Source organism: Talpa occidentalis, unplaced genomic scaffold (assembly GCF_014898055.3).
Source record: "Talpa occidentalis isolate TD23 unplaced genomic scaffold, MPIMG_talOcc4v2.1 talOcc4.4, whole genome shotgun sequence".
NCBI lineage: Eukaryota > Metazoa > Chordata > Mammalia > Eulipotyphla > Talpidae > Talpa > Talpa occidentalis.
In genome coordinates this window covers 2,851,420-2,862,495 of record NW_023604295.1, presented here as the reverse complement: position 1 = coordinate 2,862,495, position 11,076 = coordinate 2,851,420, and the positions used below count along the sequence as shown (strand labels likewise).

The 11,076-nt window shown below is 49.6% G+C and overlaps 1 protein-coding gene and 1 pseudogene across 1 annotated transcript; both read left to right on the top strand.

Annotated features, from left to right (window-relative positions):
- Window positions 1-983: 983 nt before the first annotated feature.
- LOC119257078 (beta-1,3-galactosyltransferase 5-like) lies at window positions 984-1,955 on the top strand (annotated as a pseudogene).
- Window positions 1,956-9,506: 7,551 nt separating this feature from the next.
- On the top strand, window positions 9,507-10,442 carry LOC119257077 (beta-1,3-galactosyltransferase 5-like). Its single transcript, XM_037524780.1, has one exon. It carries the CDS (start codon window positions 9,507-9,509, stop codon window positions 10,440-10,442), a length of 936 nt encoding a protein of 311 aa, XP_037380677.1.
- Window positions 10,443-11,076: the final 634 nt, after the last annotated feature.

Sequence of the window (11,076 nt, the reverse complement as noted above, 5' to 3'; positions counted from 1 at the left end):
TTATTGAGGCACCAGTTCCCGCTTACGAGCGTCTCCGATGTGAAATGCGCTGCGTGGCGTGTTGAGATTTAAATAACCGTGAATCAACACGTCTCCTTCCATAAGTTACTTCAGGCAGGATCTGTGCAACATAACATGGCTGTGCTCGGTAAAGGGACATGCCAGGTGCCGTGATGTGCCGGGAAGGGGAGTGGTCAAGCCTGGTTGCTGGGGGAGACATCAGGAAACATCTCTGAAGGGCGAGGTTGGAGCTGGAAGCTAAGGGCCGGGGGTGGGCCAGGCACATTCAAGGCAGCAGAGCAACAAGGAGGTTGAGACAAAATGGTGAATTCACGGGCGTTTAGCCGCCTGTGGCAGGAGTGTGTGTGCTGTGGAGGTGAGGGGTGGACAGTGGGATGTTTTGAGCATGGAGTGAAGCTGTTGCACTTGTGGTTGGGAAACCCTCTTCTTCTTGACAGCACGGAGGCCAGAGTGGAGCTGGTTCAGTCTGGACTGTGACAAAGATCAGCGGGAACCCAATTGTGGTCGGCTTTGGCATCACTGACTGGGTTCCAAGGTGCTCAGCCTGACAGGAAGAATGGTATTTTCATGTCTGTGGGTTGTCTGTCCTATTTACACTTGGATTTTGGGTTAGGAGATTCCCTGGATGGTTTCAATAAAAGTCAATAAAAGTGAAAGAACCTGGAGAGACCTCCGGTCCCATGTCCTCCAGATGAGGAAGCTGACCTCGCGGGCTGTGGCTGACATACCTGGGAGTCTGCACTTATGCCCCAGCCTGAGGTCTTGACCTTCCACTGCGGAGTGAAGACACTGGCGTCCTCTCTGCCTCTCTGTTGAACCCCAGACTCCATCCCGTGTGCTGTGAGGTTGCAGGGTTTGGAGACAGCAGCTCGCAGCACGGTCCCTCCCCTGCCCACCGCCCAGGTCAAGGTCAACATGTCCTTGTGCCACTGAATTCTGACCTTTTATTCTCTTTCTTTCAGATGGCTTCCCTGAAGATGAGGTTGATATTTGTTTCCCTGATGGTCCTGGGAGCCCCGAGGTTGTACCTGAGCATGGACGTGTCATGCCTTTAAATGTAAGTCTGTTTGTTTCCAACAATGAAAACGGGGACTTCCTGCAGCTTCCAGACATGGACTGCGAGCAGCAGCCCCCCTTCCTGGTCCTGCTGGTGACGTCGTCCCCCATCAGACGTCTGTGCGCAGGGCCATCCGCAGCACCTGGGGAGGAGACAGGATGGTGGGAGGAAAACGTGCTGGGAACCACCCAGCAGGGGCAGGTCTCTGGCGGTGGCCCGGGAGAGCCAGCAGCATCGCGACATCATCCAGAAGGACTTTGTGGACGTTTATGTGAATCTGACCCTGAAGACCATGATGGGAATGGAGTGGGTCCACCGCTATTGTCCTCAGGCCGCTTTCGTCATGAAAACAGACTCTGATGTGTTTATCAACGTCTACTACCTGACGGAGCTGCTTCTGCAGGAAGAACTGGACCTCGGGGTTTTTCACTGGCTTCTCATTAATGACAGCCAAACCTTGTAGGGATGTGGACAGTAAGTGGTTTGTGAGCAAAGAGGAGTATCGTGGGACAAGTACCCACCCTTCTGCTCTGGCACCGGCTATGTGTTTTCCAGCGACGTGGTCCATCAGGTGTATAATATTTCTGACAGTGTCCTGTTCAATAAACTGGAAAATGTCTTTGTGGGGCTCTGCCTTGCAAAACTGAAAATCAGTCCTGAGCCCCTACACACAGAGCAGACCTTCCTCCCAGAGGGCTTAGCCTTTTCCGCATGTCGCTTCAAGAAGGTTGTGGCCTGCCATTTTGTCAAGCCTCAAGATATGCTGATATGTTGGCATGCTCTGGAGAGTTTCCTGGGAGAGGAGTGTCCAGGTGATGGAGGGGAGCCCAGCAGCACATCTGGACACACGTCAGGCATCCAGGATGATGCTTTTTGAAAGACCTTCCTTGGCACCACTGTTGATGGTGTCTGTGGGGGTTGGGCGTAGGGTGGAGAGGGTGGGTGATGGGGGGATCCTGACCTGAACCAAACAGTGAGCTGAGTGAAGCCAGGAATGAGTCCCACGAGTGCCCCAGCAATGATCAGCACTCCCACTGAGGACCTGCCCACTGCGGCAGACCTCCATGTTCCCCTGCTGCTTCTTAGTTCCAGGGGTCAGCAGCCTCGTGATGTGGGGGATGGTGTCATCCCCATGGAATTAACAGTGTAAAGAAGACCCCATGGAGAATGTTTCAGGCATTAAGGGTCACAGTAAATAGCCATAGAATAAAATTGGGTATTTTATATAAATACCACAATTTTGTTTTAGCAATACCTTATGAGGCAAAGATTCTCTGTTATTTTACCCACTCAGGTCAATAAAAACTGGACTTATTTTTAGGTTATTCTTTCCTTCAGATTCTTATGGTTGCCCCTAAATTGTGTGAATGGGAGGTCTGAGTGTGACTCCAAGGGTATTTGAAACAATGCAAAGGCTGATTGTGGGTTCTCTCTATGTGCTCATAATTATAAGACATCAACCAGACTCAGGTTGCAGCAACAACAGGGTACTAACAAAGGGATGTCTGGCAAAATGGGGAGCATTGCTACCCTGATATTGTCTGCATGTTCGGTAATCCAAACCAAAGGACTGTCCTCCTACATGGCATTGTCCCTTTGACTGTCCTCCTAGATGGCTGGGATCAGGGGTACTAGGGGCCCAGTGTTCAACTCATGGCAGCTGGAGATGATTATGATCATCTCTATGTCTTTAACAGAGCTGCTGCTGAAGTTATTCCACGACAGCCTGCAACACCCTGTCTAAAGTCCACTCTGTCCAGTGCCAGTTTTGATACCAGAGAACAGCACATCAATAACAGCAGCAACAGATATGTTTGGGGAGCTCAAATGAGACTCAGAATTTGGTAACATAAATAAAGGACTTTTCAGCTTTGTCCAAGTTGGTGGTGTCTCATATTATTAATGAATTAGATGAAAGATAATTTAAGAAATGATTAGATAAGTATAAAAAGGATAAAATATGTGTGAGTAACTTAGCAAAGGTGGTAATGAAGTTATGCACTCTAAACAATAAGGCATTGTTAAAAGAAACAGAAGACACATATCACACACTCACACAAAAGGAAGGGTAGTCCATGTTCATGGATTGGAACACTAAATATTGTTAAGATAGCCATATTACTTAGAGAAATTTATAGATCAAAATCCTAAATATGTTTTGAATAAACAACACTATAACAAACAAAAGACCAGAATAGCCAAAGCAATCTTGAGAGAAACAAAGAAAAATGGAGGTATTATGCTTCCTGCCTTCAAACTGCACTACTACAAAGCAATAGTAATCACAACAGTGTGGTATTGGAACAAAAACAGACTAACAGATAAATGGGATGGAGTGAGCAAGCAGAAGTAAGTCCACACAGATAGTGACAATCTAGACAAAGAGGCCATGACCAGATAATGGAGAGAGGAAAGCCCCTTCAACAAGTGGAGTTGGAAATGCTGGACAACCATGCAAAAAAAGTGAAACTAGATCATTATTTAGTAGCATAAACAAAATTTAATTCAAAACGGATTAATTGGACATAAGACCCGAAGTCATAAAATTCACAGAGGAAAACATCGGTAATACACCCCTGGACATTAAACTCAGAGAAGTAATTGGGAATTCAACTTCAATGGCAAGGAAAACAAGAGCAAAAATAGACACGTGGGACTATAGCAAACTAAAAAGCTTTTGCACAGCAAAGAAAACCATGAGAAAAACAAAAAAGCAACAACAGGCATAGAAGAGCTGTTTGCACATCTTATGTCTGATAAGGGGTTAATCACCAAAGTATACAGGGAACTCAAAGAAGTTAACAACAACAACAGAACAACAACCCATCCAAAAGTGCAGAAAGTTCTGAATAGGCTCTTAGCAAATAGACATACAGTCAATTATCAGATGTTTTCACACATATGTAGACTATAAAAAAGAGAAAATAAAAAAATAAAACAGGCAAAACAGGAAAAGTAAGTCTTAGATTCCATGAAAGATACCAAGGAGGGCAGCCCCATTTTTCTACTATAATTTTAAATGACAAAATATCCCCTTGGGGCTTCCCCAGTGGCGCAGCGGTTGAGCGCTGGGTTGCGAAGCTGCCCGCAGCCTCTGCAGAGCTGGTTCAAGTCCCGGCTGTTCCCCGGCCACCGGAGGAGGGTCCCACATGGCGCGCAGACCTCTCCTGCCGCCCGCTGCTCCCCTCAGCAGTGTCCTTCGGTCCTTCTGCCTGCTCTGCTCCCCGCTCTGGCTCTGGTGAATTCTCTCACCCTCCCGCGCTTCTGACTGTACCCAGTGCATGTATAAACAAAACAAACAAACAAACAAATAAATAAATAATAAAAAACATGCCTCTATTAAAAAAAAAAATTAAAAAAAATATCCCCTCTGAATGCATCACAATGAAGTTCGAAGCATCTTTGCAGGATTCCTGATTTTCAACAATAGTCCTCCAGCTCTTATTCCACAGAGAACTTCGCCTCACTATGTAAAACTAACAGCCCTCACTGTAATTCTTTCAGGCTTCATTCCAGCACTCAAAGTTGACGTCAACTTGAAACCTAAAACTAACTCTCCTACAACCTGCACAAATTCTCAGCTCTTGGCCACGTCTGCCCCGTCACATGCCTCCAGCCGTTGGTCCATGTCCCAGCCACACCGAGATCAGCATCACAGCTACCAGGCTTCACGGACTAGAAAGCCAGCTTGTCCCGGGTGCCAGCGGACAGTGTTGTCCCTTCATCCCTTTGAGAGCGAGACGTGAGACTTTGCTGTGTGCAGCCCCTGAAATTCGGGGGGTTCTTCGGTTGCTCATCTAACCCTGTCCCTTTTTTCAGATCATTGACTCTATTGTTCTCCCAGCTCTGGAATGGGAGGGTTGATCCTGTGCAAGACTAGGATCGCTTTGGCTTTTAAATTCACTTGCATTTTCCCAGTGGCAAAGGATACGTGTCTGAGTTCACCTGTGCTACAGGCTTCAAGCAGCAGGACAACCCTGCCACTCACTCTCGCCTCTCCAGACCTGATCCCTCTACTATTCCTTCTGGCTTTAGTGTCTGAGATCTAGATGATGTGCTACTTGTGCTCTGTCTTATTGTGACACCTCACACACTTACTGTTTTCTACTAGCCTTTACCGCAGGCGACATTTAGCCACCAGCACCATTGTCCTGTTCTCACTACAGCACATTTTGTGGTTAAATCTTATCACTGTTGCTTGTTTAAGATCATGTAAATATCACTAATGATAGAGAAATGTGTGTTATGGTTACCTTCCCCCCCAGGAAACTTCCCACTATTCCCCCGGAGCACTCCCTGTCATTCTATTTCTTGTATGAGCAAAGGAAGTGGTTAATTTTTCTGACGTTACTTTTGTTAGAACCTTTTCTCAGTTCTCTACCTCCAGGGCAGAAGTGGTTGGGTCCCTTCCCAGGTCTGCAGCGCACTGGGACCCGGATCAGGCTTCTCAAACAGTTTCTTCCTTCTGCGGATTTAGCCTCCTGTGTCCGCGGAGCCCTCTCTCCTGTGGTTAGCGAGGGGGAGTGTGAAAGGTAAAAGTCTTGCTTGTGCTTTGTCTTCTTTGCTTTGATAATTTGCCCTAATTTTGATGGCATGCTTGTATTGTTGACACTCTTGGTGGTTTGGTTGGAAACAGAAATAGAGGGGAAAATAGTTCCCTTCCTGGGCCACTCTGGAAAGACACCCTGGGAACTGCAGGGCTGGCCTGGTGGAGGGGCGCTGCGCTAGGGGTGCCAAGAGCATCCTGTTCACTGTGTGACCTTGTACTGTTTGATCCGTGAAGATCTTTTTTTATTTTATTTTTTCATTTTTTTTTTAAAGATTTATTTTTATTTATTTATACAAGCACTGGGCACAGTCAGAAGCGCGGGAGGGTGAGAGAATTCACCAGAGCCAGAGCGGGGAGCAGAGCAGGCAGAAGGACCGAAGCACACTGCTGAGGGGAGCAGCGGGCGGCAGGAGAGGTCTGCGCGCCATGCGGGACCCTCCTCTGGTGGCCGGGGAGCAGCCGGGGATCGAACCGGTGCTGCAGAGGCTGCAGGCAGCTTCGTAACCCAGCGCTCAACTGCTGCGCCACTGGGGAGGCCCATGTGAAGATCTTTTTTAGACATTGGTTTATAAAACTTAAAAAAAGATGTCAGAAACTCGGCAGACATGGAAATTTAAAGTAGCTCATGCATTTGACCAACACACCGCACAGATGTAAACATTGAGCCCAATGGGCAATGTTCCTAGAGCAAAACAGTCACGTGGTCACGGGCTCTCTGAGAAGCTGCTGTTGTGGGAGCCCCAGGACAAGGGCTCGGCTGCTTCATGTCATGGACGCTTGTTTTCTGGGCGCTTTTAGAAGGTGATGAGGATTTGGAAACCTTAAGGACACAGAGTTTATTTAACCAAATTTTGACACGAAAGGTCCAAGTGCCGTGGTTTGAACAGTCTTCCCGCTGACCGAGAGTCTTACTGTCCCCACTGCCATGTGGAGACCCCACCTGACGCCATTTGCACACACATGAAGTAGCAACCCCAGAGACGGCTCCATGCGGGGCAGTGCACACAGGAGGGGCTGGGTGGAGGCGTCACCGCCACACCTGCCTGACATTGGACGCCCTGGAGTGGCCTGACATAGGGAGGGACTCGTCACATGTCTGCTTTCGTGGGAGGCGTCCTGGTATCCCAGGTCTCAGCTTTGTCCTTCGGCCTGGGACACTTTCAGTGTACAGATCTGCTCTGTTAATCTGTGCTGCTTCCCGGGATTGTGAATAAGTGGCGGATGAGGACCCTCTAGTGCACACACAGACACGCAAAAATTAAAGAATGTGGAGAACAGACAAATCTGCATGCCCTGCATGCGTGACGTGGCTGGGGATGAACATGACGGTCACCCGGGCTGTGATAGGCCAGGGCTGGGTCTGCGCTGAGATTCTGAATCACTAGGCTCTGGCCTGGGGCTGTGAGGGCTGTGCAGGTGGCTGTGCTGTGCAGGGGCCTCACTCTCTCTGCTCTGGGTCCCACGGTGCCCTGTACAGGCGGGGAGGGAAGAGGTCTTTTTCCCCAAGGACTTAGGTCATATTTATCGGCTGGTCCTGCTGCCCCTGTCGTTTGGATTTCCACTGTAGGAATTGCTCGTGAATTGCTTGCCTGACGTGTGAGTTTGTGGTCCTGCTAGGACCAGGTCATGTGGGCATGGATGGCTGCTTTTGTGCCGGTCTGGACCTATTTACAGTCAGAAAAGCCTGGGCTCTGGCTGGCCCCAGGGAGATTCCCAGGGACATGCCCCGGTCCACAGCCACGTCCTGATGGGCCGGCTCTCGGGGGCCCTCTGGGGGCTGCACGGGGCCCTCAGCACCACTGAACATTCCCCTCCACCTGCTCCACTTACACCTGTCTCACCATCTCCTCCCAGTAAGTCACGTTTCCATCCCCGTGGAGATGTCATTAGACAAAGTCACCTTTTCTTAGGCTTTTTTTTTCTTGCTGACAAATCCCACAACAGAGATAACAGGAACGTATTTAACTCGGAAACAGGAAGCTTACAGTTCTTTGCATATACCTATCAAGTGCTGAAAACTCTGTGGACATACCATTTTAATTACACCAAAGTTGAATTAGCTTTATTTACCAAGATCATTCCAACATTCCAGCCAATGATCAGGTAGAAAAAAATGTAAACACCCCAGGAAGACGTCCTACTGGAGTGTTCATATTTCAAAATAAAAGAAATAAAATTCCTCATGGAGTGTTTATGTTTCAAAAATAGGGTAAGATTTATATTTTTAAGCTTGAGGATATTTAAGTTTTTTCCCTAGGAGTTTTAGTGCATTTTGGGTGCTTTTTAAGTCTAATCAAAATGTGGTGGTGGCACCTGTGATTAAGGGGGTGCCCAGTGAAGAAGAATTCTCCACATACTCAGCGTGGGTCTCGTCAGGGTCAGGAATGAAGACGGGTCACTCGGGTTGCTTGTGCTCAGACATGATGAGCTCATCGTATTTGTCCATTAATTTCTTAGCAACTTCTGCCAGGGATGGACCCAGGAGGACCCTCAGTCTCCTCGCGGCAGGGAATGGAGGGTGACGGCCGTGTGTGGGGGTGAGACACCCACGGTCTGTTGCGCTGGCCCTGGTGGACTCAGGCTCCAAGGAGGTGGAGCCATCTCTGGGGCAGCCACACGGCCCTGGACATACCTAAAGAGTCAGTGTCACGGGCGTGAGGCCTTTTCTTCATCCCTCTACCGGGCAGCCTCTCCTGGTTTGCAGGAGTTGGGGCTGCAGCTGTCCTGGGCACTTTTGCACGTTGCTAGTCACTCAAGGCCTCAAAATAAGTGGCCTGATCCCCTCAGCCACGAGGCCTCGGCCATGCTGCCCAGAGAAGGGGAGGAGTGTGGCAGCAGTGCCCGGTTGGGCTGATGTGGCACATAGGACAGAGACCCGCAGAAGCACAGGGAGGGCACAGACCAGCACCTCTGCAGGTGCCAGGTAACAATGTCATGGTGATGTGTGATGGCCGATCTGCTCAAACAACTCCCGTCCACGTCCAGTCTGACTTGTGAGCTCCTCAGTCAGTCCCCTGTCTCCCCAGGCCTCCACCCGTCCTCATCAACTTTCCATCTTGTCCCCATGCTGTCCACGAGGGCATGTGCCCTCCCGAGCCCCACAGGTCACCAGCCCTCATTTAGATCCTGACTCTCCACCACACTGAGCAGGCCCCAGGTGAGACACAGCTCCACACCTTGGGGACTGGGCCCTTATGGTTATTGACCAGGGGTGTTTTGGGGATTTACTGTCGAGAGGCAGAAACACAAACACGCTCATCTCCGCACCACGAGGAGCTCAGCCCTGCAACGTCATGACTGTCAGACCTGCTGCCTTGGCCAGAACTTATTCCTGACACTGTGTGACTCTCCCACAAGGTGTTAGAAACCTCCACAAACCCAAATCTACTCTCTTGGCCTAGGCCATAGACACGAACAGTCTGAGCCTGAAGAACTCCCTGCACCTCCACTCTGTTGCTCTGCTCCTTCCTTGTGATGTGTTCTCAGTGCTGCTGGGGGCGCTAATGCCAGGGCCACACGTGTCCATCATCATAGGTGGTGTCCAGAGCTGCAGCTTCCCCAGATGTACCCTCAGGGGTCAGAGAGGGCAGCCCTGGACGGACGTCCTCTCGATGGGGCAGCTGACTCCCTCTGGCCAGGTGCTGACCCTGAGAGCCTGGATGTGCCCCAGCCTGTGGCCTTGACCTTCCACTGCGGAGTGAAGACACTGGCGTCCTCTCTGCCTCTCTGTTGAACCCCAGACTCCATCCTGTGTGCTGTGAGATTGCAGGGTTTGGAGACAGCAGCATGAAGCATGTCCCTGCCCCCGTCACGCCTCTTAGGCCAAGGTTACATGCCTCCATGCCACTGAGTTATGATCATTTATTTTGTCCCTTTCAGATGGTTTCCCTGAAGATGAGATTGATGTGTGTTTACCTGGTGGTCCTGGGAGCCCTGTGCTGGTACCTTAGCACGCACCATGTGACTCCTATAGAAATAAGTCCATTTGTTTCCACTAGAGAAAACAGGAGTTTCCTGCAGCTCCCAGACATGGACTGCAAGCAGCAGCCCCCCTTCCTGGTCCTGCTGGTGACGTCGTCTCCCCATCAGACGTCTGAGCGCAGTGCCATCCGCAGCACCTGGGGAGGAGACAGGACAGTGGGAGGAAAATGGATAAAATCGTTCTTCCTCCTGGGAACCACGTCTAGTTGGAACGTGTCTCTGGCGGTGGCTCAGGAGAGCCAGCAGCATCGCGACATCATCCAGAAGGACTTTGTGGACGTTTATGACAATTTGACCCTGAAAACCATGATGGGAATGGAGTGGGTCCACCGCTATTGTCCTCAGGCCGCTTTCGTAATGAAAACAGACTCTGACGTGTTTATCAACGTCTACTACCTGACGGAGCTGCTTCTGCAGGAGAACCGAACTTCTGGTTTTTTCGCTGGCCTCCTTTATAGAAATGCCTCACCTGTCAGGACAAATCCCCATAAATGGTTTGTCAGCAAAGAGGAGTATCCACAGGACACGTTCCCGCCCTACTGTGACGGCACTGGCTATGTCTTCTCCAGTGACGTGGCCACTCAGGTGTATAGTGTTTTTGGTAGCGTCCCGTTCATTAAGCTGGAAGATGTCTTTGTGGGGCTCTGCCTCCAAGAGCTTAAAATCAGCCCCGAGCAACTAGACACGGAGCAGTCCTTCATCCGAGGTGGAGAGCCCTTCTCTGAGTGTCTCTACAGGAAGATTGTCTCCAGCCATGGTGTCCAGCCTCAAGACATTAGACTCTTTTGGCATGGTCTAGAGAGTTCCCTGGGAGAGGAGTGTCCAGGTCAATGAGGGTTCCCAGCAGCACATCTGACACATGTCAGGCACCCAGAATGATGGTTGTTGAAAGGACACCAGTCATGATGGTGGGAGCAGGGTGACTTGGAAGAGGGTGCAGAGGAGGGTGATGTGGGGTTCCTGATCTGAGCTAGACTAGACTGTGGACTGAGTTTAAACCATGAATTATTCCCACTTAGTGCCCCATCAATAATCAGCACCATCCCCTGAGGACCTGCACTACTGCATTAGTGCTTGATTTTTCCTACAGCAACAGGCATTCATATGTCAATAATCACTGTAATTGTCAATGGACTAAACTAACCATTTAAAAGATACAGAGTGTGGTTGGACCAGGAAACAGATCCTATCTCCCATTATCTCCAGGAGGCACATCTATATTCCAAAGATCAAAGACGCGTCCAAGTAAATGGCTGGGAAATAATCCTACAAGCAAATAGATCCCAAAGGAGGCTAGGGCAGCACACAGCACAAAAAGCAGATTTCCAGTGAAAAAAGCTAACAAGGGGTAGGGAGGGGCACTATATATTAATTAAGGGAACATTACCTTGGAAGACTTGATGCTCATCATTGTATACTCACCAATGGAGAAGCACCAAAACACACTAGCAAGTACTATCAGCTCTGA

Bases quoted from the DNA above. Each gene is read 5' to 3' on its own strand.
- LOC119257077 (XM_037524780.1), top strand. From the start codon at position 9,507: ATGGTTTCCCTGAAGATGAGATTGATGTGTGTTTACCTGGTGGTCCTG.